This window comes from Temnothorax americanus, unplaced genomic scaffold (genome assembly GCF_048541705.1).
Source record: "Temnothorax americanus isolate GAGA-0224 unplaced genomic scaffold, ASM4854170v1 Scaffold18, whole genome shotgun sequence".
In the NCBI taxonomy this organism is placed as follows: Eukaryota; Metazoa; Arthropoda; class Insecta; order Hymenoptera; family Formicidae; genus Temnothorax; species Temnothorax americanus.
In genome coordinates this window covers 66,037-91,977 of record NW_027509318.1, presented here as the reverse complement: position 1 = coordinate 91,977, position 25,941 = coordinate 66,037, and the positions used below count along the sequence as shown (strand labels likewise).

The following is a 25,941-nucleotide window of genomic DNA, read 5'->3' as shown; positions in this document are numbered from 1 at the left end:
ACAGATTTTAATAATCTATGGTTTGTTGGATTCGTCTCTGCCCTGAATAGCATAATAACTTAAAAAAAAAAAAAAAAAAAAAAAATCTAGAAAGATATCCAAATACACCAAATACCGGGGCCGGGGCGAAGCCCGGCGGGGCATGCTAGTATAATAATAACAAATAAATAAATGCATTTATATTTTATAACGTTATTTTATTTTTATCACATTTTCTTTATTAGACAGTTTATATATATTTTTTTATTTTTTCTTACGTATGTTATTTTCTATTATCTCTCTGTTTAGTTTTCTCAGTCTTATTAACTTTCAAACTTGTCTCAGTTTGTTGACAAGCATTAAGCCATTGCTGACGAATTGGAGTTTCTTTCGGAAATCTAAAAAAGGTTATTCCTCTTGCATCTCCGTCGCATGTTCGATTTTTGCAATTTTTTATGGAACACGATGGCATTGTTTCTGTAAACAAAATATAATATGTAGCTTACTAATAATAAATTGGCACATTTAAAGATGGCCAGGACAAACCTCTTATCGTAGTAGCCGTAGGTATACTACGTTTACGCGAGCGTTACTTCTGTAGTAACTTACGATATATCACTCGTTTACGCGGAGTAAATTATCGTAAGTTACTACAAAATCCCGTTTACGCGAAGGAATTATCATAAGTTACTACAGAAGTAACGCTCGCGTAAACGTAGTAGTAGATTCGTTGGACCGGCCCAAGAAACTGCGCTGTAAACTGGTGTACGATGGTTTGTCTAGAGACTTCGATTTTTCCTTATTGGTCCAATCATAAGCTGACCGTTCCTCATAGAAGCTCTTCTTCACAAACAGATAAGAAGATTGCTAATATGTTGCTTACATTTTCATCAAAGTTACAATATTATGATGATGAAATGTCTTTCAAAGAAATTTTTTATATAATTCATTACATGCACTAATAAAACAAAAACATTTATATTTATAAATATTATTATTAATTCTAATGATAAATACCTTCTTATCGAATGTTAGATCTAAATTAGTCAATTAAAGAAGCAAAGTTATGCGATGCATTTACATTCGACGGTAATGATCCACCTTCTCTCTGTCTAGCAGAGACATTGAGTCCTGTGTATTTTTTATTCTTTCTCCTACTACTTCCGTAAGTATGACAGGAACTACCAGGAACTAGACGTCAGATAAGCAAAACTCGCCGGTTGGATTTAAGCGAGAATCCGCTCATGCGGCGGCTAACAATCTAACCTCTTACATATCATGGAAGTAGCCATGTTGCTTTTTACATTTGGGGAGGCTTTTTGATTGGTCAGAAGGCAGGTCATTATTTTAGACCACTGCGCATCTCGGGAATGAAACACCTTTCTTTTTACATCATGATACATACGTCGGACATCGGACGTGATCGGACGCAATGTGAATCCTCTGAAAACGATGTTCGCGAGTGCCTTCTCATCGAGTGCGATATTCTACGGCTTTTTACGTGACGACTGACGACTAGTGACGACGACTGACGACGACGACGGACGATGGTGGTCTCGTATGTCTCGTATCAATTTAGTCGCCTAAAAAAATATTTTTTTATGTGAATAATCTCGAATCTTGCAGCCAACGGATCATCCATTTATAATGGTGAGAAATGATTCTTTAACCGTGTAATGCGCTACTTAATTTTTTTTTATTGATCACACGTATATATTCTACTATATTATACCTCGGATCTTGTAAGCGTGTGCGAGGAATGTTTATGTCGAGAGAAATACATATTTTGCAAAGTCAATGTTCTCAGAGTTGCTAACTTTATCTTTGCCACGCTACCTAAATGTAACGTAATATATTATCGAACTTTGCTCTCACGTGAGTTTCGTATGAAACTCTATTTGTAGTCTGTTGCTGAATTTCTAAAGGGCCTTCCGTCACACGATGAAAACAATTTTGCAAATTTCCATACCGATAACGGAAATCGGACGTGTGTCAAAAGACCATCGGTCTATCTTCCTACTAAAGATTACCCTTCCGAACAAAGTAAGTATTACAGTAATAGTAATATATCGATGAGATATATATCTATATATATATATATATTCTCCAATACGTACATTAGCTAATTTCTTTATGTTTACAGTTATAGTTACTGAAAAGACAACCATTTTATTGAGGTATCTTCATCATCAATGGGATAAGAAGGTAAAAAGCACGTAGAACACATATGCGTATACTGCTGCAAAATGATAAAAGACGCTACGAGACGTACCGGGATACAAGTTTGCGTGTATATTAAACGGCGTAACACGTAACGAACAGAAATATAATTATTAAAATATTTATGTAAAAAAACTGGTCATTCTCGACAACTACGTTTTAATTTGAAGAAAATGAAGGATTTTGAGTTGGACAAAATTAATAAGATTCTTCGAAGAGAGCGAGAGAACATCGTAATTAAATGAAACTGGTATACTTTTCATATTGGTAACGAATAGATCTGCCTTTATTCTAAACTACCTTGATCGTTTTATTAGATTAACTCTAATATTTTGCTTGCTACGCGATTCTTGATCTCAGAATCTCAGGATATATAAATTTATAACTTTCACGTCGCCAACATTAGTACGGCTTTTCATTTTGAACGTAGCTCTGTCAAGTTTTTCACACATTTTCTGTAAAATTTATGTGTCAATCTTGCAGTACGACTACCTGTATTATTGTGTTGAAACGTATACGTTTCTTCATTACGCGCGCACAGTTTTGAGTTCGTTTTATAATTAATTTGAAATAATTTATTACTTCTTACGTAACTGGTGTTACATTTGGCTGTACGCGGTACCTACTTATTTTAGATCTTTTATCATATGTGGACAACTCAAAATCCTTTCTCCTTTTCGGAGATTGTAAAAATAATATTTCCGTTCAAATTTATATTATTTTTATTAATGAATATTATGTACCTCTATATATATTTTCTTATTTTTTTCCAACCAAGATAACAGAGTAAATTTTGCTATTTTGTGACTACGTCTTTTCAAATATTTTACTTGTATCACTCTTTTTAACAAATTTATTCAAACTATAACTGTAACTAATATATTTCATTGCGCGTTATGTACAACTAAATTCTTCAAAGCTGTTTTTGTTTTTATTTCATTTCAAATTATACCGGTACAAAGGGATTGATGATGGGGAGTGCTTTATCATTTTATCCAACGCTATGTATAGTTATAATATTATTTAGTAATTAAGTATATATCGCTATAAATATTTTTATTAAATAATTGTTTACCGTGTTATATTTTTAATCACAAATATGAAATTTTATAGAACGCAGATAGAAAAAGAGAGTTCTTGTCTACCAATGGGGATTCCCAGGATGATGCGTCTACGGTACGCAGTAAAAGGCCACGTCTCGACCTGAATAACAGTCTTTAAAATATGTTACATTTTTCATACAAACGTTTCCGTGGGTAATTGATTGATCGATTGATTGGATACGCGATACAAATCAGTTATTCACAGACGGACATATTTATGGTACGTGGCTACATCGTTGCTTAAATTTATGGAAGTAAAGTGTACCACTTTTGACAATATCTTTTAGTAAATGCATTCGTGGTTCTGATTTTATTTAAGAATTTAAGTATACGAAATACGAGATAAAATGATGTGCTCTGTACATATCGTGATATATTTTTTATCGCATCCACTCTTTGCCATCTCGATTGTTATCGGTTGTGTTAAATACTTGAGTTAATGTACCACGTGTACGTGAAAGAATAATTGTATTGGTTCGTACTCCTCATCCTCCCCTTCATAGACATTATTTATTACAGAGAAAAATGAATCTTAGTTAATAGAGATAGCATATATGTTTGCGAAATAAGTCATTATTTCCCGTTTGTAAAGCATTTATCTTGTAATAAGACAAATTGTAAATTTTTTACACAGTATTTATTATATTATAATCGGTATATATATAATGAAAATAACAACTAAATTATGATAACTGTATGTATTTTACAATGATAATTATGATAATTGTATTAATGGTATTAACATTTCAAATAAATTTGTTTTATATAGTTATAATATTATTTTTATTTCGTTGCAATATATTTATGTGCAAGATCTGTATGATGAAATATCTTAATCAAATGTTGAGCGCATTAAAAACATATATATATATATATATATATATAATTTTGCTCGTTGCAATATATACATACGTTCTGAAAAATAAACTATTATATCAATGTTTCGTCTTTTTTTTACGCGTGGACGCAGATTGAAGTGTGTAACGTACTTTGACAAATAAAAGTTTTGCCAAAAGATTTTCTTTCTAAATAACAAGTTCAAAAATTATTTATTTTAAAACGTTGCGGTCAAAGTTTCGTGTAATTTTCACTTGGCGGTGCCACATGTATACATACGTACCATTACAAAAACGATTTGGAGTTGGAGATGCGTCTAGTCAATCTAGTGTCTTCGCGCATTCCGTGCATCATGTAAGTAATGTGAACATAACCAAAAAAGAAAAAAAATTTACGGAAAATATTTATTGTTTATGGAAGGATGTGAGGTGAGGACGCACGTCGTTTAAATTGCATCAAGCTAATTCGATGGTTCGCGTTTTGAGATGGGAGATCACGCTGCGTGTCAAGTAATCGCAAAATTATTGGCCCATTTACAGAAGCCCATGATTCCATTACTAAATATAGGATTTATTTTTAGGTTGGAGCTAGTCGTAGTTTGAATTGGGAATCTGCTCCAAAATCAGATTTCTAGGAGGTTTGTAATCCATATCAGCGTAAACGCTGGCTATTTTTAGGTGACACGTTGTTCTCAATAATTAGATATATCTTGTGTGTTGGGAGAGTTTTTTATTTTTATAAATACTTTTTAAGCAAACGTCCATTAGCAACTATCAATTTTTTAAAACATCAGACGTAGGTGCAACGATAGTGTTTTTCAATTTTTCACAGCCATGTGTACTTGTGTTAACAACTTAATTATATGCAGTTACGCGAATTAAAATTAATGTTTTATAAATCTGACTTGCCGTTATATTACAATTTTATTGTAGGAATAAAAATGGCGAATGACGTAACGATGAGAGGCAAAGACAGATTACAAGAGATCGGTATGAAATTGGAACAGAGTCACTTGGTGTATCTGCAAACGGACGATAGTCCTTTAAAGCTACAACAACGGCATAAATTGGAAGGTATTGTATATGTTGTCAAATCATCTAACGTATAATATCAACTTCTCTTATATAATAATATTTTAGATATTGTTACATATATTTCAGGCTTTATAAGGGAATACCTTTGTCTGGTACCCAACGAGAATAAATACGTATTTCAAGAAACAGCAGACATTTTGCACAGATCAGCGGCAACGGTGACGGATTTCAGCGGATATAGAGCAGCGACAGCTTGGAGTGCAATTTCATTGTACGCAGCAAATCTGTTGGCTCAGCCTTGGCGAAAAGAATATAGGATAGCGAGGGTACGTGCCCGGAAAAATATTTTGTCATTGGTCTATGTCTGTGATTATGTAAATATTGTTTTTAACACGTTGAAATTCTTTGACGTGTTTTAGACATACAGCGGTTATTACAAACACGAAGTAGAGGCAAATTTAATAGGTGCCGAGTTAATGTTTGAGCAGATGGGCTACAAGCATACTGGTTTGGGTGTATTGACTTTGGAAGGGCCAATCGATCCTGATAAGGTTTCAAATGTCAGTAGAGATGCTATTGTAGCTTTTGTGGAATGCCAGGTAATGGAAAACAAATAGTCAATGCGATTGATCGATCGATCGATCGAAATAAATAATACAATCGTCCAATATTGGTTGTAACGTGGTTGCAAGGTGTGATTTTAAGTTGCTAACTAAATTGCAGATCTTAAAGCAGATATGGGAAAGCGTGTCGCAGAAATACACCATCTCTTGGCTGGAGGTGTTGGAATTTCGTGAGAATCACGTTGGTACGCCAGAGCAGGCCATTCGAGCGCTAAATTATCGTTTCCTCGAGAAGATGCATCAGAATCGCGCAAAAGCCGATAGCTATAAGGACTACTATTCACGGCAAACGGACATAGACGTTGTGCCGTTGCATCCACCTTATCACCACGTTGTGCGCGCTACGTACAACGCAACAATGCCGTCAACCTGTCAGACGGATTACCGGCACATCGAAGATATGACGAACATGGCGATACCGGCTACGTATCGTTACTGTCAACCGATCAATCACGGTTTCATCAATTGTTGCACCAGTTATGGTTGTTTGCCCTCTCATGGGAACAAGTTTTACGGTAATAATGTACAACAACCGAATCCGTATTGCGCCACATTACCAGCGTATGCGGCCCGAGTGCCGACCGGGAGACTGATAGAACTCGATGTACCGACGTCCGTGGCGACGTACGATAAGACGCACGCTCTCCGCAAACCCGTGTCCCACCGGATCGCGGACTTGGACGAGGTAGACTTTTACAGACGACAGTCGAGCGACGGAGATCATTACGAACATGGTAAAACCGATAGAAAAACTGCTGGCAGATCGACGTCCAGCATCGGAAGGGATGGATCTTATGATACATGGGACTTTGTCTACAGAAATCTCGAGAGCTTAGGTTACTACAAGGATCTTGATGATCGAGACGACGTCGTGCAACATAAGAAGGAACTGGATTCTATTCGCGCCAAACACAAAACTATTAGGCAAGCGGAGAACGAAGATAAGTGTAACGCGCATAGATTGGAGAAGAAGAGAAGCGGTGGCAAGATCGAAACAAACGAACGTGATTCGTCCGAAACAAATGGTAAAAGTCATCAGGATATTCTGCCTTTCAAAAAGAAATCCTCGTCCTTCGACCTGTCGGATTCGAATAGATATAATACCGATGCATATAATAGAGAAAAAGATAAAAAGCACAACAGTCAAACTTTGCCGATTCCACGCACGCACAAGTCCTCGGATCAGATAGCAAAGATTGCGGATTCCTTAAAAAATCTCGATATCGCGCAAATGAATAAGCAGAAGAAGGAAGAGGAGAAGGGTGAAAAAAGATGGAGTTGTGCCACGTGTACATATTTCAATATGCCCGGCCGAGACATCTGCGAGATGTGCGCCAAATCGAGGTGCAAAGGGAACGAGGACAAGCCGCTCGCCAGCGGCGGCAAAGAATGTCCAAAATGTACGCTGGTAAACGAGAAAAACGTTTCCAACTGTGACGCTTGTCATACCAGCCTGAAGGATTCTCCGACCTACATATAGATACAGACTGAAACGATCGAAACTTTTCGCGAAAGAAAAGGTTCTCGCACATTTGCCACAATTTGCGGTTCAAGCAAAGGTATCATATATATTGCGTGTAAGATATAAAATTATTAACCGAATGAACAATACGTGCGACGTGAGTCTTTTTTCAACGACCTAAAATGAAACGTGAATACAGAAAAGAGATAATATGTTAATAACACATATGAGTCTTTTAATCTATATACAGAGAAGGTACAAAGATTATTTATTTAAAATTATCTCACGCAGAGAGAGAGAGAGAGAGAGAGAGAGAGAGAGAGAATAAGGAAAATCTTGTCATATAATGACTTTCTTTTTAACATTGTATTAGTATTGTTATGTTACGGCCTATGGAGAATGAGTAAAAAAAGTATCGGAATCATGTGTATCATAACTAGCGTTATCGTAACATTCGACAGTTTGTCAAACCATTCAAAGAATGAACGTTAATCAAATATCAGGCCAAAGCTTATAAAATTAATATTACCAAGATTAATTAAAAAATGCGCGAGACGCTAGGATGTTACTTATTCAAAAAGTATTTAATATTATACGCTTTTCGTTATATACATACATGTATAACTGTATACGTGTGCAATTTATTTTCTAACTTAAATTATTGCTCGGAACTTGAGAAAAATTGTATTCTTTGCAAAACGGATTGATTAAATTTAGCTTCTAAAAAGAGAATATTGCAATAAATTAAAAAATTAAGTATTGTTGTCGCAATGAATAAATTTTATATAGTGCCACCACACACGTGACGAAATTATTTTAAAAATGATGATTAATAGAAAAAGACAACTTCGGTTTGCAAATGGTAGTCTATGCAATGTTACAAACGGAAGGATTGTTTTTTTAACGAGTTCTGTAAGAAGAAATTAGGCATTTGATGTAAAAATACAAAAATGTTAAAGCTTTATCAGAATGTATTATACATATATAAAATTATTGCACTATTGGTTGCGGATTATTGTTATAACTACTATTTATAATACGACACACATTGTGTGCTATATAACCAGAAAAAAACATTATAAACGTAACAAGGATTTAATATAAATGAGTGCGTTCTACACTATAGTTCGATGAAATTTTATCAATACGACAGAGCATCTATATTATGACATACCTATATCGAAATTGTATACAAGTAGCTATTCTATTTATTTAAAAGTAATAATCACGTATATATATATACTTATTTATTCATACATTCCTTGCTCATCAAACCATTAAAGCTCGAAATGCGATCTGCTTATTACGTATACTCTTTTGTTAGCGTATCTCTACAACAACTTTGTTTCATCTTGTTTAACATTGTTTTGGATTGTTAAATGTGTATATAATTTTACATGTACGTAAGATATGCACAGAATATTGTGTTTTCATACGTTTGTCGACCGTGCACAAAATGATACGTAACTGTATTAGCTCGTTGGTGTAAAGTATTTTAAGAAATAATGAAGAATTTTGCTCAATAGAAAAAAATCTATAACAATGCTTGAGCTAACGTACTTTAATTTATGTTTAACTCCATATCCAGCTTTTTTTGTTATTAATTAATAGCATAGTGTAGACCAGAGAGGTTTTTTTTTATTAACTGTATACCACTTACGCGTAGCCTAATTTAATGCATCAGAATAATAGCAAAGATGATTCATGGCGATGATATTAAAGCTAGAGATATTAATAAAATAATATACGTGGTACTTGAAAAATTAAAATTTAGTACAGTACGAGTCCTCGTGTTTTTCTTAAATAAGAGTAATCTCGTGTGCGCAATATAGCACAAATAATTTTTAAAACTATTTATAAAAGGCTGACACAACACAACCATAGTAGAACTGATATTTTTTCATCAACAAAATATATGAAAGTATGATAAATAAAGAAACAATGAAAAGCATGCACGAACGGTTAAATCTTAACATCTTAGGTCCAGTTTCACACAAGTGTCGGTTAACTTTTAATCTTAGATTAACTCACTCTTCGTCTTTTTCTAAGGGGGATGTTAGAAGGAGACGAAGAGTGAGTTAATCTAAGATTAAAAGTTAACCGACACTTGTGAAACTGGGCCTCAGATTTTATGTAAATTAAATAACGATCTGTTGTAATACAAGTAACAACGTTAATGTAATATGCATACATGGTATATTTCTGTAAAATTTTTATTAGAGATACAGTATCAGAAAAATCACTTTTGTACAAAAACCAGATAATTATTTTTAATAGAATGCATGTATATTTAAATTATTAACACAAATAAACGTATATAGTTGAAAAAATTAATCTTATTTAATATTATGTCAAAGAAAAAAAGAAACGATATGAGAACACTAGTTACTAGCTATTTTCATGGCTCTTTCTAAACATTTGGAAGCAGCTTGATGAATTTTTTTATCCATTTTATCTGCAACATAAAAGAATTTTATTTGGTTAACAACCGAATATTAATTATATATATGTATAACGGAAATTGATCGACACTTTTGATTACTTACAAATTTTATATTTTCCTTTTATAGGAAATTGTATCGGTAACGTGTAAGGATTCTCACATATAAAGACATATGGACTATCACTTTCTCCTTCCGGATATAATTCTCTATATTCTTTTTGAGACAGAACATCATTCACCGTCACACAACCTAACAAGCAACTCGTGGGATAAACTTCGGGGAACTCTAAATTTTCTAGAATTATCAAGACGAATTAAGGATAATTAAAGTAAAGATAAATATTTCAAGATCAATATTGTTTACCAACCATTTTTTAATTTGCGGTAGGTATGCTTTATATTAGATATTTCTTCAGAGGAAGGTACCTTTGCAGCCGATGCTATCCATAATCTTCCTCTATGCGAAGAATACCAACTTCTACCCTCGTGACTAACAAAACGTCAAAATCATGTTAATCATTGATTTTTTCTGATTACATGTATTATTTTGAAATATATACATCACTCACGTTTTTATTCCTGCCACCAGCAAGGATGCATAAGGCTGATGCACGCTTAAACATAGGCCTTGGTCAAACATTTCTAGATATTCTTTATCCTGTATTCTGCCTTCCGTATTCCATATGTGATTTTCAGTTCTTTTGCTCGTTCCGAATATTCCCAACTCAACAAACTTGATATAATAATGAAAAATTACACATATAATCACACGGAGAAAAAACATATATAATAATAAATATGTAGCGTGATTATTTAGGATCAGCACGTGCAATCTTACCGTTGGTCGATCAAATTCTATCGTTGGACAAATGTTTGGATCATCAAAATTGTCATACGACATTACTTGGCCAAGATCTTCCGCGTGCAAGTTAATGGATTGATCTTCATCAACCGCTACTCTTCCCATAAAATCTATAGTGACTTTTTTATCTAAACGCGACGCATGTTTGCGCGCTAGTGCTTCCTCTTCTTGCTTCTGTAACTTCTCGCGCTCGTCGTGGGAAAGCCAAATGCTATTTGATTGATAATAATCCGATTCGTCGTCGATCACTTTGGTGCGACGGGCACTGTAAATCAATTTTTATGACAATTATCGTAAAGAAAATCTTGACAGACGTAACAAATACATATACCTATTGCGATCAAAATCGAGAAGTTTGTCTCTCTGTTTAAGAGAGTCCTCAAGACTTTTATTTGGTTTTTGATCCATTAATTTATTATACAACGTGTCAGCCTGTTTAGTCGCGCTCCGAAGCAATACTTGTTCCTCCGGAGAACAAACAAGTTCGCTACAAGAGAAACATGGTCCCGAGCCTTCTTGTACACAGACTATTCTTCCACACGTAAGACAATTGTTAATTAACGCATGTTTGTTTGCTTCGCAGTCACATTTATGTCTCCCTAAAAAAAAATATATATATATATATAGATATACAAAGCATCGTGCTAGATACATGTATTACATTACGTGTACAAATTTATTATATAAACACCTTTCAAGAGAATATTTCCACGAGACAATAAACTAACAAATTTAGTCTTTTTCTTTTCCACCTTCTCAGACTTTGTCTCAGGCTTTATGGTCTCTTGCACCTGTAAAAAACGGTGCATAAAATGCTCAATAATTTTCTAATAGTTGTTTAATGATGTACTCTATATATAATCCTCTTGAAAAATATAGACTGTATACTTGAACATTTTTTTTCCCTTTTCCTTTTCCCTTTTTCTTATCGTTTTGTTTCTTGGAGATACTGTCCGCATCGTCGTTTGTTTTCTTGTATTTAGTTTGATTATTATACGAGGCTGGAACAAAATAAAAGAGTACACAATATAATTTAATAATAATCAGGCAAAGTTATGTAAAATTTATCTGGTTACTCACCGCGTCTCTTTTTCAATTCTGTTACAAATTGTCTGTGATTTGGATTTTCATTATTCAATAACGTTCTAAGATAGTTATCTAAATCTTTCTCATTTTCTATCCGCAAAATATACCTGAAAAATTGATAACGTAACGTTGTGCGAGCAAAAAGATAAAGAAAGAAATTTTCATTAACCACCACACTTACCGAACCAAGTCATCTGGGACCAGAAAATCTAACACGTCGGACAATTTCTCTTGCACCCATTTCTCCATAATTCCCGATGAACAATGACAAATGAATAACTACGGATAATTTGTAATACCTACACGTATAACACGACGTATATAACGCGACGTCGAAACTACTACACGTAGGACGTGAGACGTGAGATTGTGAGATTTCAATAAAAATGTGTCTGGCTCAGTGGCGTTGTTGTCGGTTGTCACTACTCACTACTATGTCAGTGCACTGCATTATCATCAATATGTAATAGATATTGTAGATAATTCAGAGACCTATATTACATATTATTGATAATGCACTGCTTTAGTTAAAAGTTTCGCAAAATTTACCAAAGGTGTCAGGATGTCGGGATGTCACGCAGTCACGCGTCATTCAACTCAACGGTGTAGTTGGATATATTTTATTATATTTCACTATTCTCAATAATTATCTCTCAACGTATTCACAGCGATGGGTAAGCAGAAAAGGCAGCGGCGAAAGCCTCACAAGGAAAATCCCACTGGATTACCGTCCGTTCAGGAGCTCGAGCTAAAGGAGGAACTTACGGAGGGAGACAGGGAAAAGATCTTGCAGGATGTTTACGATGATGTGAGCAGCGATAAGGATTAACAAATTATAGAGATCTTCTTAACAGTTCTTTCTTTCTCTCTTTCTAGATTCAATCGTGTAACCTCGAAGAAAAGTTATCCGCCCTGCAAATATTGGCGTCAATGTCTTGCGACTCTTCTATGGCCACGCAAATCGCTAAGGATGGGATAGCGAAAATAATTGGCCCACTATTGATGGATCGTAATGCCGCTGTACGAACCAACACCGCGCATACTTTGCGGGAAATTGCTGAAAATGGTAGGGAGCAAGCGTGCAACGATTTGATTAAAGACGATATCGTAACTCCACTCACCGCATTACTCAGACAGGTATCTTAAGATGAGAGTTCAAATAAAAATCACGCGTACGACGTCGCAACCTTGGGCGAGATACCTTAAAGTTAAATAAATTCCTTTATTCATAGTACTATTCGGACTGGAAGCCAAAAGAGGCTGGGGATGAAAAAGTGACTTTTGTCGAAGCAGTTAGCTTGCTGTGGACATTATGCGCGAATGATGAAAGCGCGATCAAGCGAGCTAATGAGGAAGATTTGGCATCACTCTTGATTAAGTTTTTAGATATTGATATTTATGGAACAGAGATCGTCACGGTCGTTACACGCGCCATGATATGCTTGTCGGACGAGAATGTTGCTGCCATTAATACAATTAAACAAAGCGAATCAGTTTTGTTTAATCTGCTAGATTTTAAAGCCGACGATGCGAAGACCGCTTCCAAAATATTGCTCTTGAAAACTTGCGTAGCTGACGTACTGATCAATATCGGTACGTACACGGACACGAACCGGACAGATGTATTTCGTAAAGTATTATTGGTACTGTCCGATGTACTTGCGATCGATCATAGACAAATACTGTCTTGCTTAACGTCTATTTTACCACATGAATGCAATGCTTCTTCGAGCGATAAAAGGATTAAGGTGCAAGAAAATAGAAAGATGTTGGAAATGCAGGAACAAGCTTTACAGATTTTTGCAAATTTATGTTTTGAATACGAAGACGACGTACGTGATTCTGACACCGATGGCTTTGAACCAATGGAGGTCGAGTCTGAATGCTTGGGTGACGACTCGACGACGGAAGATTTGAAAATGATGTCGACGTTTCCAGTGGAACTGGTTGAAGTTATGAACGCGTGTAACTTGATTGATAAAATTTGGGACAAGACTAGATTCGTAGTGAAAAATAGCCAGGAAATACTGGATCAAACTGAAGAGGGAAAAGCTACGTTGAAGCAATTTTACGACATTCAGGGTGCAGCTTATTTATGTATAAATAATTTATTGCCTAACATAGAAGTTGATGCTTTCGGAGGCGTTGCCATTTTATACGGGTAGATTATTTCTACATTTTTTAACAATAATAGGAGAGAGAGAGAGAGAGAGAGAGAGAACACGCTGTTTCTTTTCCAATACTTTTTATGGACGTTTTATTAGCTTTTGTTAATTTTGGATATTCTGCATCTAGGAAATGGATGGAAATTATAAAAGAGTTTGAAGACATCACTAGAGAGGACGTGTTTAAACGTGTAGAACTTGCGGAAGCGGGTACTGCTGCCATGAGAGCTATTCTTCAACGTTTAGTCCAAGCACAAGTGAAAGACGTTGATTTAAATCGTTTACCTACTTGTTGTAACGCAATCCAGGCGATGTTGAATGGCTTGGATTCGTGTATCGGTACGACGGTCCGCGTTAATTTGATAAGGATACTCTGTCATTTAGTACAGCTGTTGAATTACAAAGATCCGAAAAATTACGAAATGATCAAGGTACGTTGATTTTCGAGTTTCTTTGACGTTTCTCCCTAAATACATTTTTATTTACGTCAACTATTTTTGACAGTTCATTTCCACGTTTTTATTGGACAGCTCTAAAACTGAAACTCGAGTATGGGTTTTAGCAGAATCTATAGACGCAATAATGGATATATATACAACGGATGAGATTGACCATATAGCGGTAGATATCAACGTAGTCCCTAAATTGCTATCTATAATGCCACATTTCAAAAACAAGGTAAATATTACTTCTTATTTCTTATATCAAGTATCGTATACCTATATTGAGTTTTATATAATTATTGATTGCAATGTTATATGTTGATTTTTATATTATTTCATAGATGCGTGAGCAGAAGAAACATTTGCGAGATGGCACGCTTGTAGTATCGACTGTAAATGCAAACCTAATGAGGTTTATAAAATATAAACAGAAGCGATTAGGAATTGTTAAACAGAAATGAACATTGTTAAACACTTGTTTTTTATTCGATTTCTTCGAATTACGGAGATCACGAACGAAGATATTTTTACAATAAATAACTTACAAATTTTTGAAAAACAAGACAAGTATACTTTTGTCACTTCCTCTATTTTCTCTCTCTGCACTTTTATAATTTGTATTTGTTTTAAGCTATTTTACTTGAGTTTTTAATAGATTTGGAGTAGGATTGTGTACTTTATCACGAGTCATTTCTCAGACAGTTTAGGCTTTATTTCATATCAATAAATAATGAAAATAATAGCTAAGTATTACAGCAAAACATCAGAAATGAAGACAAGATATAATTATGTAACATATATTAGAAATGCTAAAATTTTTTCTGTAGCAAATTTTTTTCTCGAAAAAAATTTATATATATATATTTGACGCGTTATAGTACGAAATCAATTGCAATCTAATAAGAAAAGAAAGAAACATATAGAATGTACTTACACAGTCTTTGAATAATGGTTCATTTAATACATAGATTCTTGAAATTATATAGCTAAATACGATTATACTTTCAATGCATGTAGAAATCACGGAAACGATAGAATTTCATTGGAAAGTCTAAAGATGTGGACAAAGGTTTAAGATTTCAGAAGGACTTTCCTCTCTTATCATCGTCTTTCAAGTTCTTACTTTCGTCCTTTAATCTAGATTCAGATGTGTCTCTTAAACTAAGCGCGCTGTGTCTCCTGGGTTTCGGTATGGGATTTACCTCATCCAAGAGCTCGGGTTTATGCCTGATCGGTTCAGAAATGTGTAATTCGATCACTTTCACCGGGTCACGAGACGCCGCGACCGGTATTGGCGGATCCGTTAATCTAACCACATGAATATCCTTCTGTTCACGTGGCAGTTTCTTGAATTCCAACTTAATTGGACCAGATGGCCCATCCACCATATTTTCGAAAAAATGTCGGCGCGTCGCCTGGATAGATAATCTGGTGCTTGTTATCGAATCATCTTGATACATATCATCGATATTTTCTTGTTCTTTAGACGCGTTTTTACTTTCCAATGCCTTGATTTGCTTCTCAATTTTTTCAATTTCCTCCTTCACGGAAAAACTGTCACTTCGCGATAACGTACTGGACGAACCTTTTATTCTCGGACAAACCTCACCAGATTCTTCATCGATGTCCTTAATGATTTCGATCTTTTCCCGAGATGCTCTCGTATATTCTATATCCACGGGATCTTTTTCGATCACGGAATCTTTAACAATGATATTTGATTGCTCCTTATTTAATTTTTCATTTACTTTTGTTTCGGCGTCGGTTTTCTCTGATGTTTCATCAGACTCGAGTGCTGTTTTTTCCTCTGAAGGATCTTTTTTTTCTTTTCCCTCAGACTTGTAGTCTTTAGACGTGTCGCACGTTTTCGTCTTCTCGGTATTCTTCGTAATGTCGTCAGACGACATGTCTTCGCGAATATTCGGATATAAATCGGTCCGCTCTTCTTTCCGCGGCGATACCTCGTTCAATTCTTTGCAAGTCTTTTTCATCTCGACGATATCGATCGGCTCGGTTATTTGGAGTTCAAGTTTACTCGTTTCTGATACAGGTTCCGTTTTATTCACCTCCACTGTAGATAGATACGTGCCTTCCTGCGAAAACATTACCAGTTGTATTTATTACGCTCGTTTATCAAATATCATCGTCATCATCGCATCCACATAATTTACATGTACCAGAGGAGTATCCACGTGTTCTTTCTGTTTCGGTGGTTGTGGTGCTCTCCGTTTTTTGCGTCCATGTATACTTGTTGCACTGGTAACAGATGTAGAGCTATTGATGGACAAATTCGATCTTCTCACAGCGTCCTGGTTGAATCTCTTGAAAACGTAATCCTCGGGCACATTTTCGTTCTCGTCCCTCAGGCTAACGTTACCGAATCGATCGATCGAATCTTCCTCCATATCCGACGTGGTTCCATTCAATCTTTGCGATGATCTATTGCCAAATCTTCGCCTGGAAACAAACGTGGACGTCGCAAGCAAAATTTTTAACCTTGAGCAGAAGTACATTCGTTGCATTTTGATATTTTATGACACGTTAAGGACGTACGTTATATTATCGGGAAGGATTTCATTTTAGCGCTTAATAAAGTTTCGAATTATCGCGACTGTCGACTGTCAGAAATATATGTACGAAAAACAAGAAGCAGAGGATCTTACATCGGTGGAATCGGAATCTTTTCCGGTTTATCGTGACACGTAATACTACCATTTTGCTCGGCGTGCTTGTCTTCGAAATCCAAAGGTGGTATTTTGTCCGTCGGTCTTGGGCTCACTTGCCCAAATCTGGAAAAAATAAACCGTTGAAAATTTAATTTTAATTGTAAAAGAAACATTTCTTTTTAAGCCAGGCATCTTTTAAATTCAGAAATTATAAAATTATTTTACTATTCTATTCAAACGATATAGTATAAATCATGAAAATTTTAAATATAAATACTCTTATATAATGATTTCACGTACGCGCAGTTTACCTTCTAGCTGGCGGTTTCGGAGTGAGATCGACGTTCATGATAGACGTTGTGGTATCTTGAGGATTACCATCGGAGATCTTAGCAGGATCCCCGTTTACTGTTAAATTCGGGCTGTACCTCGAGGTAATGTTATCGAAAGTATATTTCCTTCTCCTTGTCAAAGTGCCCAAGGCTTCATCAAATTCCTGTTGATCCTTGGACAGTCGTGGAGGTGCTGTTGGTCTGTCGTAAGGCTCTCTTTTGTACGTAGTCGAGACTGCAGTTACATGCAGTAAGTTGCATCTTATTTTACGTTACAGTTTATAAAATATATCATCGATTTTACATTATATTTTTCCAGATCTTAAATTTAAAATATAAACATATAATATTACATTAAATATAATTATGAAATATATTTTTAAATCGTCCCTTTAAAAAACGTGGGTGTAAAATAACGTCGCATAATTTGAAAAAGAACGCCTTCACTCTCTCTTATTACTGGAATCGTATTCTCGTTCTAATGCATTAATTATTTTGAACGTTCATATCTTATAGTTTAATGTGTTTGGTATGTTTTACGGGCGTCGAGAGTGCACGTAACTTGGATAGAGACAAACCTGTTGTAATCGTCGACCTCTTTTCCATCGCGTCTGGAGTTTGTTTGCGCTTTCCAAACAATCCATTCCTAAACACAAAAATCGATATTGAATGTCACCGAACTATATTGTTACTTTCGTGGATTGTAACAGAAAGGTGTGTGGTATTTAGTTCAGTATACAATTAAAATTCTACACACTGAGATTACATTACATATAATTGCGCGGTTCATCGTTCGACATACTTGGGACGCATATGCTGGAAAACGTCATAACGTGCTACACCATTAAATTTTCCTGTAAATTTTCGCCAACCATGTCGATTGAGGATCCAAGGAATTAAATTACGTACGGCGTTACTTTGTGACGTTAAAAATAGTTATAAAAGTTTTCAAGGAACGTGTCCTGTTCCTCGTCATGTTTATACATATCCGATATCTTTCTCAAAAACGCATTGTTACTTTACTCATTACAGGCACGCTCGAATCGAGTGTCGAGAATATCGAGATATAAATTTATTTCGTGCGCAAGAACTAGAAAAAAAAATAAAAAGAGGAGAAAATGCGAATCTTCTAAAACGTCACGCACGTGAATAGCAAAGCCTATGCACATTTGCAGTTAAAAGCGTCGATTATATTCATCCTCATTCCGCTTAATATCACTTCCACTTTGCCGACGATCACGGCCGATACGTTCAAGCGCACTTACATTCGCTATTGTGTGTACTCGCAACGCGTGTTAATTCAACTTTCGATTCGATGACGATGCGCTCGCGGCGCGGATTCTTCGATTTCTTTGCGCAGCTCTGATTAATTCGGTTATTCCGATTGTTAATCAGACCAGAACTCAATTTAATTTTGAAAGTATTTTTTTAATCACGTGAATAACGCGAGATTCAACCTATAGCATCCAGAGATAAATGATTTTCTGTGTGTGTGTGTGTGTGTGTGGTAATAATGTAGCTGGTAGTTAATTGTTTCGTTTCTCTGAAAGACGTGTAGGAAACATACAAAATAGAAAAGTAGATAGGTTTTTGAAGGTTTATATCTCATTACTGTTATATCTCATAATATCAAGGCACTTTTATGCATTATTTCTTCGTATTTCCTTTGTAAAGGTTACAAACAAGTTACAAAAGTTTCACACACACGTGCCTACATGTATTTTATTAATCACACAAATCAGGTCACAAAGAACGTGCACGGCTAAAAATAGTTATATAAAAATACTCACCAAGTCGATTTGATCGAGAAGCTGTTGGATCTTTTCTTTCGGGTTCTGCCAAACGTCCAAAACTTGTGTTTGGACGATTCTTTCAACGATTTGCTCTCGCGATGCACTTGTGGCTGAGACGTTGTCATCGCGTCATCGTTGAACGGATTCAAATGTTCTGGATAATCGTAGATCGATACGCTAGGTCGTCTGGGCCTCGAGGACGACATGATTCATCCGTCAAATTTTGATCGTCGTATCAAAAAAGATATTGAGCGAAATGTCATATAGGAACGTTCACGTACTGGTCATCGATTTCTTGTCATAGCTCCTGCCTTGTCACAATCCTGCGAACTAATTTGGTGAAAATAATTTATATTAAAAATTTGCGCAAGAATCTCTTCATATATCCATGTATAATATTTAGTATTTTTAAAACAAAATGTACGTGTAAGGACCTCCGCACAATGAAAAATATATAAGGAACAAGGAGAACAGATATTAGTGCGTAGAAATAAGAAATCAGGAATAAAGCTGGTGCGTAACATTAATACACGGTTTCCGATAGGTTAAAAAATCTATTGTCCGTGTTATTCCCTACTTCCGTTGCCCGAATTTTTCATATATCGCGCGCATCCAACTTTATTCTCGATTCTTTAGTCCTACGCGCTAATATCTCTGTTCCTTCTTCCTTATATTTTCCGTTGTGCGGAGGCCTTAATAAAACTGTAATTAAAAAGAATTGGATAAATTTATAATCAAGATAAAGGTATGACAAAATGTTTTTGTTCAGATCACGCGAGAACGATAAAGTTTGTCAGACGTTCGCAATTAATTACTACGTTGGCGTTGATGCGCGCTATCATATCAGTTCGATCAGTGCTAGATGATGGATGAGAGGAAAGCAATTTGGAGCGATATAATTGTTGGATGTGCGTGCGTTTATCGTTACGACACGTGCTCGGTTCAAATAGAATGACCCGACGAAGTAGAACCGATGAACGGCCGATACAGCCGCAAGTTGACGACGGATTAATTTGCTGACCCGATGACAGTAAGAAGCTGTAAACACTCTCGCGTCACGCTAACCCGGTTATAACTAACAAGACATCTTCTAATCGTCCGCTGGATTACAATGTGCAACTGTATGTCGTTTACATAACGTCGCTGTGCAGAAACTGCGCCCCTCTCTCTCTCTCTCTCTCTCTCTCTCTCTCTCTCTCTCTCTCTCTCTAAAACTTTTTTAAATTTTAACATGTAGGCACCACCATACACCATTATTATGAGATCGTCGAGATTTTCATAGTTGCGAGTTTTTAGTTTTATTGAGCATTCAAAGATATTTTAAGCGGGATAAAAAAGTTAACGCTTCGGAGAGCTTTGTGACGCGAAGAAGACGAAGAACGAATATGTTCGCACTATAATGCATCGTATGAATCGGCACGTACAAATAGTGTCTAACAAATGCAATTAGCTCAATTAGTTGACCGCGCTCGCGCTCCGTTTTGCTCACGTCGCGCATCGCCTCGCGATTCGAAATCCGTCGATCGCGCGTAAGTTTTGAATACGATTCGTACATATACTTATTCTATTCTGTGACAAATGACGAGCAACGCACGACAAAATGCAAAATATGCTTCATGCTTCAAGGTTTTATGCCAATACTGGTCGTAGGTAGTAATACGCACGCACGATCACTCGACGGCAAGTCTTTGGTAACGTACAGAAAGAGAGTATAAATAAAAAAAAGTGTATATATTTGGCGAGACACGCGTATTACGCTTTAATATTTTTCACATTCTTTTTCGTAGAAAACTTAACATTGACGAGTGACAAATCGCGCGTTGTAAAAAGTATTCGATTAAAGGCACGAATCTTGCAGTTGTTTTAGAATATATTAACCCAAGTGAACTTTATTACAAGGCACGCGATTATTCAATAGCGATCGGAATCGTCTCGTACGATACGTACAGACCTTTCACCTTTAAATTCTTTGACTACGTTGGAATTTGGAATTGACGTTTCCCTAATAGCAACAATATCGAGGAAATTTTTACGTTATAAAATGTAATATCTTTATACGCGCGTGATCCATACATTTTACAAGTTCCGTTAAGGTAGAAACCGCTAAAAATTTAACGAAGAACAAAGAGTTTCGCTATTTGTTTAAACTTTTAAAACTTACGCGTAGTGAATTTAAAAAAAAAAATTCACTTTTAAAAAGGTTGATCGTTTGATTCTCCAAATTTTCATTATGGTAAAATCAAGGTAAGACTATGGGATACCTTCGCGCGTTTGCGCGTCCATTGGACGTCAAGCACAATCGATTAATCGCTGATTATGATGTAACACGTAACTGTACGGTGCACGAGTTTCGCAATTCATCGTAGCACGTGAGCGTTGAAAAAAGATCTCCTTGTATATCGAGTTAACACGCGTCGTTTTCCCGTTGCTTACGTACTCGCCGCGCGCCGCGCGTTCTACGGTGCGGCAACATAGGAGCGTGTCGCTAACACAATAACGTACATAATAGGAAGGTACTAAATACTTGGGCGTAAGGAAACCAACTCCTTTCGCGAAAAATATGCGACATTTTTCTTCACGCGTTATTTGCCGAAGCCGCCGAATATACGTTTTTCGATACAACGCGCGTTCCGGTCCGTTCCGTAATTTATTATCTGTCCACTTTTTTGAATCTTTCAGAATATGTCGGCGTCAAAGTTATTTCAAAAATCTGCCACACGGCGCAAATTTTATCGCGCAAAGAGGATTTAATCTAATCTATCACCGTTGACGAGAAGCATATATATTTCGCTAGTACAAGCAAGTACTCGAAGCATGCGACGACGCGTGGAATCGATCGCTGATTTCGATAAAACGAAGTATGGCCAAAAAAAGCACGTCGAATCTCTACCTGTCTCTCGTATATACCTCAAAACCGGATAGCTAAAATAAATAGATAGCCAGAAAATGTGCCGATAGGTATATCGGCAAACTCGCGTCGCGTCGCGTCGCGTCGTTTAGGCCACGCAATAACGAATCGATGATTACGATCGACGCGACGGTACGCCGACGCCGACGTTCCGTTTAATTACCAGCTGTGTATAATTGATACGCGATGTCTAAGTTTGGCCGATGACTCATCGCCATCGCACCGTGCAACTGAACTCGCGTGGACGACAATGCAACTTATCTTATTTTATATATATTACAATATCGTTGCTCGGTTGAGAAAAGTTTTATATTTATGCTTGGAAAAAAGATGCAAGATGATTAAATTCAATTTGTGACTCGCGAGTGCGCGAAACAAAGTCCAAAGGATTAAGAAAACGTCTTTGGAAAGTCTTTTGTTAAAAGTGGGAAAAGCGATAATCGCGCCTCGGGTGAAAACGGAGCGATTTTCTGGCTTCGACCCAGAATCGCGGCCGCTCTCTATTTCGCCGACGATATTTTTGGATCTTGGGAACGTTAACGGGGACGTATATCACACACACACACACACACACACAAACCCCACGCGCGCTCTTCTCCACAACATTATATGGTTCTCTCGTCTCTTTCCGGAGCTTTTTCTTTCATTACGGTACAGAAAAACTAACAGCCATTAAACTACGTTCAGTATAGTTGTATCTCGCTCGTGATAACTCGCGGAACGAGTTTGCAAAGTCGACGATAAAGGTATAAAGGCACGATCGAAATACTTTCTCGAGGAAAATTCGATTTACCTAGCTGTAGTTTCCACGAAACTGCCGTACCGCGAAATCGACGTGCTTCTGGTTTTTTTATATCTTGAACATTGATATATCATAGTTTTAAGTTTTAAAATACAAAAAATTGATAGGGTAATCTCCTAAACGACAATAATACTCAATTTCATTTTCTTCTCTCTCTCTCTCTCTCTCTCATCCTGAATAAAATTTTCTCTACGTTTACGTCGCGTTAGAATCCAAATACGTAATGGCACGCAGATAGAAGATATTAATATTTCTTCATCGCGAATCTATCGTATAAGTATACAACGCTGCAACATCGATATGCCGTCCGTGCCGCTTGCCATCATTAATATTAATACAGACAAGTAAGACAATTAAGTATATATCGCGCGATTGGTGTGGCTCTCGCCACAGATTTCGAAAAGCCATAAAATTCGCTGCCGCGCATCGTTGACGCGACTTTCTATCTAATTGTAAGTAGCGCGCACACGTGCCGGTTCTTAAACTTCAGGGAGTCTTCATCAACGACAATAACGACCATTCGAATCCGCGCGGAGAGCCGGCCGCGAAAATAGAACGTCGTTGCAATCCGCAATCTCGGCACGGGCGACGGGACGGGTCAAGTATTCGGAAATTTCGTTCTCGATAGATTCCATCGCGTGAGCAGGGATATGATGGAATCATTGATAACTTTATTACGAGCAGGACGGGCCAAGGATTCGCGGTAGGCGCGTCTTGCGCGTTCGACGAGAATACGATATCGCCATCGGACATCGGACATTGTCTCGTGGTGCGTAGAGGGTGTAGCTTATACGGAACGAAAAGGAGACGCGCGTGATTCGCTTATATCGAGCTTACACCCAACACCGCGTATTATCTCATTGGCACGTTTTTTTAGGTATGACGATAACATAGGAGTGACTCGCAACGATTGTACGTCGTCGATTGTACGCACACTCCCATCTTTCGTCGCGAGTTGCGCGTTGCACGAGCGATTTTACGTGTTATCGCAAACGTTAAATTATATATTAATATCAAGTCCGCGATCGTGGATATATTCGAGTCTCGTGTCTCTTTCTCCTTGTCTACCTCTCCAAGGTAACTTCTAAGATCATCGGTATTTTCGTGATTTTAACCATTCTAAACGAAAGCTCGTTGGAATTTGTTGGACTTTCGTAAGCGCGCGCGCGCAAATTATTATACATCTTGCATTTTGCGCGACACGTATCTATAAGCTGCAACGATTGGTCGAACAAAACGTAAAAAGTGAAAATTAGCATTTCGATGTGCGATAACAAGTCCTGCGACGCGACCCGCGCGATATACGTGCGAGAGAGAGACCTGTCCGAGCATCGTACGTATACTTACGTAAGTAAGCGCGCGGGTGTGACGAGAGGCGATGACCGCGTCGCGCGACGCGTCAAACTATTCGGACTCTTGCGAGACGAGCTTTAACGAAGCACGGTACACTTTCGCGTAACTGATCACGATTAGGAGACACACGAAGATGTACTTGAATCAAAGTTCAACGTGCGGAACTGCGAGCGAACGAACGACGTAAGTAAACAACCCCCCATCCGTTGCGAGCCACGCCGGCCAACTGCGGCGAGTGCGGCGTGCGGCGTCCGACGTCTGCGCCCTGCGGCCAACTGCGGCGGCACTGCGGCGACCGGCGACTGCGGCACTGATGGCGGCAGCGGGCTTCGCGCGTTCGGCCATTATCGCCATCCTTCGATCATTTTCGCCTCCACGTGAAGTTCGCGCCACGTTCGACGATCGGCCATCGGGACCGAGTGTACTCGGCGCGTAAGATTCGAACCAAAAATTCTTGCAACAACTGTATTTAGACTCGTACCTCTGTAACACTGTGGATAGTGTGAATTAGGGTCGTTGAACGTTAAGTATGTTAATTTTATTGCAACTGAACGCGAAACTGGCGTTTCATCGTGCTATCTTTATGCGATTTTTATCAAAATAAATAGAACAGTGAACTTAAAAATTATTACGTGGTACAAAGTAAATGATGGTCAAGTGAAATTATTTTATTTATAAATCTTGGATAAATTTTAGATTTTTGGGAGAAATGTTTGACAAAAATAAAAGAGGGTCAATACTATAATAGTAACGCTAAAATTTGTAACGTGCTTTCTATCAAATGTTCGCTTAATAAACCGCAATGCGATGTACCGACGCTGACTAATGCCGACTGAACGCAAGCTCGCGCATTTCTAGAGATTTATCGCGTAGGTAGGCGTTAGCGGACGTGGCTTGGAAAGTTGCGCAAGAAAAGACACGGTTCGTAGGTAAAAGTACACGCAACCATATTTTATATCAAGAGACTTAAAAATATTCACAAATTAAATCTAAACTTCTAGCCCGGTAAAATATTGTCGAACGTTCTTTCAATTAATTTCTCGATCATGTATGTATATGCGTATACGTGATTAAGTATATGTATAGATAATCTTTAAACAGATAATTTCGAAATTTTATTCAAGTCTTTTCGTCGAGTAAATACAGCGTCCAATAAAAAGGTCTGGGCGATAACGCCAGCTTGTGGTCGCACGGCTATTTTATCCGTATGACGTAATGCGCACTCGTATGCGAATCGATCACATAGAAACGCGGACGTGCGGACGCTACGTCTAGAATATTTAATCGTTTTTTCTCGATATTCTCTCCATGTCACGGTTGTCGCGTGGCATTGCAAAATAAGGCAGTGATCTCAATAAATGCGCGATATCTGCATATCCACCGAGTGTATTTCGATCGATGACAACGTCGCGATACCGAAGACCACGGCGCGGATACGCGTCACTGTACAATCACTTTGCAACGTTGCACGTGACAATACATATGTTTAGAAGGAAACAAAGTAGTCTTTCTGGAGTTACCTTTAATTTCGCGACACTCACGTCGTTCCGCACAGATGCGAGAAAGTCAGATGCAAAGTACGATTTATCCCGTACTATATCTCGATTCAATTCTGTACCGATTACATCGCCAAACTGATAAGATAGCACCCTTATCGCGCAACTTTATTCAGTTCGTTCGTAATATTCGCGCGCGGGTGTCGTATTACCTGTCGTGATTGATGAAACCTGGAAAAAAAAAAAACATGTGAGAAAATTACGAATCTTTTTATGTATGAGATATTGATGAGTTTCAAAAAATTCACAACGCAACGTAGTAATAAACGTTGCG

General features: G+C 37.1%; 5 protein-coding genes and 1 long non-coding RNA gene across 10 annotated transcripts; 3 read left to right on the top strand and 3 right to left on the bottom strand.

Annotated features, from left to right (window-relative positions):
• Nucleotides 1-215: 215 nt before the first annotated feature.
• Nucleotides 216-1,381, bottom strand: LOC143896225 (uncharacterized). The gene is made up of 3 exons (XR_013256586.1): nucleotides 997-1,381; nucleotides 526-822; nucleotides 216-456 (listed from the first exon to the last, which is right to left on the bottom strand). It is a non-coding gene; the product is annotated as an uncharacterized LOC143896225 (long non-coding RNA).
• An 87-nt stretch (nucleotides 1,382-1,468) lies between these two features.
• On the top strand, nucleotides 1,469-3,808 carry LOC143896223 (DET1- and DDB1-associated protein 1). Its single transcript, XM_077403897.1, has 4 exons — nucleotides 1,469-1,629; nucleotides 1,884-2,022; nucleotides 2,123-2,184; nucleotides 3,313-3,808. The coding sequence occupies exons 1-4, from the start codon at nucleotides 1,627-1,629 to the stop codon at nucleotides 3,418-3,420; spliced, it is 312 nt and encodes a 103-aa protein (XP_077260023.1). The 5' UTR covers nucleotides 1,469-1,626; the 3' UTR covers nucleotides 3,421-3,808.
• A 660-nt stretch (nucleotides 3,809-4,468) lies between these two features.
• On the top strand, nucleotides 4,469-9,054 carry Tamo (PUB and ZnF_RBZ domain-containing protein tamozhennic). Of its 3 annotated transcripts, XM_077403881.1 has the most exons (7): nucleotides 4,469-4,493; nucleotides 4,560-4,648; nucleotides 4,720-4,776; nucleotides 5,072-5,212; nucleotides 5,300-5,499; nucleotides 5,593-5,772; nucleotides 5,897-9,054. In XM_077403881.1, the coding sequence occupies exons 4-7, from the start codon at nucleotides 5,080-5,082 to the stop codon at nucleotides 7,274-7,276; spliced, it is 1,893 nt and encodes a 630-aa protein (XP_077260007.1). In that variant the 5' UTR covers nucleotides 4,469-4,493; nucleotides 4,560-4,648; nucleotides 4,720-4,776; nucleotides 5,072-5,079; the 3' UTR covers nucleotides 7,277-9,054. The 3 variants fall into 3 exon arrangements, with proteins under 3 accessions (XP_077260007.1, XP_077260006.1, XP_077260009.1); XM_077403880.1 differs by lacking the exon at nucleotides 4,469-4,493 and having other exon boundaries at nucleotides 4,500-4,648; XM_077403883.1 differs by lacking the exon at nucleotides 4,469-4,493 and having other exon boundaries at nucleotides 4,549-4,567.
• A 375-nt stretch (nucleotides 9,055-9,429) lies between these two features.
• LOC143896217 (activating signal cointegrator 1) lies at nucleotides 9,430-12,011 on the bottom strand. The gene is made up of 10 exons (XM_077403886.1): nucleotides 11,831-12,011; nucleotides 11,644-11,756; nucleotides 11,452-11,564; nucleotides 11,255-11,354; nucleotides 10,895-11,162; nucleotides 10,540-10,828; nucleotides 10,271-10,434; nucleotides 10,070-10,191; nucleotides 9,805-9,996; nucleotides 9,430-9,713 (listed from the first exon to the last, which is right to left on the bottom strand). Exons 1-10 carry the CDS (start codon nucleotides 11,896-11,898, stop codon nucleotides 9,640-9,642), a joined length of 1,503 nt encoding a protein of 500 aa, XP_077260012.1. The 5' UTR covers nucleotides 11,899-12,011; the 3' UTR covers nucleotides 9,430-9,639.
• A 209-nt stretch (nucleotides 12,012-12,220) lies between these two features.
• Nucleotides 12,221-14,737, top strand: LOC143896213 (HEAT repeat-containing protein 3). 2 transcript variants are annotated; one of them, XM_077403878.1, is made up of 6 exons: nucleotides 12,224-12,457; nucleotides 12,526-12,786; nucleotides 12,882-13,810; nucleotides 13,945-14,245; nucleotides 14,319-14,492; nucleotides 14,599-14,737. In XM_077403878.1, the coding sequence occupies exons 1-6, from the start codon at nucleotides 12,320-12,322 to the stop codon at nucleotides 14,716-14,718; spliced, it is 1,923 nt and encodes a 640-aa protein (XP_077260004.1). In that variant the 5' UTR covers nucleotides 12,224-12,319; the 3' UTR covers nucleotides 14,719-14,737. The 2 variants fall into 2 exon arrangements, with proteins under 2 accessions (XP_077260005.1, XP_077260004.1); XM_077403879.1 differs by lacking the exon at nucleotides 14,599-14,737 and having other exon boundaries at nucleotides 12,221-12,457; nucleotides 14,345-14,483.
• On the bottom strand, nucleotides 14,716-25,808 carry LOC143896212 (uncharacterized). 2 transcript variants are annotated; one of them, XM_077403875.1, is made up of 8 exons: nucleotides 25,632-25,808; nucleotides 24,106-24,602; nucleotides 19,046-19,378; nucleotides 17,834-17,901; nucleotides 17,235-17,490; nucleotides 16,921-17,046; nucleotides 16,435-16,714; nucleotides 14,716-16,350 (listed from the first exon to the last, which is right to left on the bottom strand). In XM_077403875.1, the coding sequence occupies exons 3-8, from the start codon at nucleotides 19,252-19,254 to the stop codon at nucleotides 15,337-15,339; spliced, it is 1,953 nt and encodes a 650-aa protein (XP_077260001.1). In that variant the 5' UTR covers nucleotides 19,255-19,378; nucleotides 24,106-24,602; nucleotides 25,632-25,808; the 3' UTR covers nucleotides 14,716-15,336. The 2 variants fall into 2 exon arrangements, with proteins under 2 accessions (XP_077260001.1, XP_077260002.1); XM_077403876.1 differs by lacking the exon at nucleotides 24,106-24,602.
• Nucleotides 25,809-25,941: the final 133 nt, after the last annotated feature.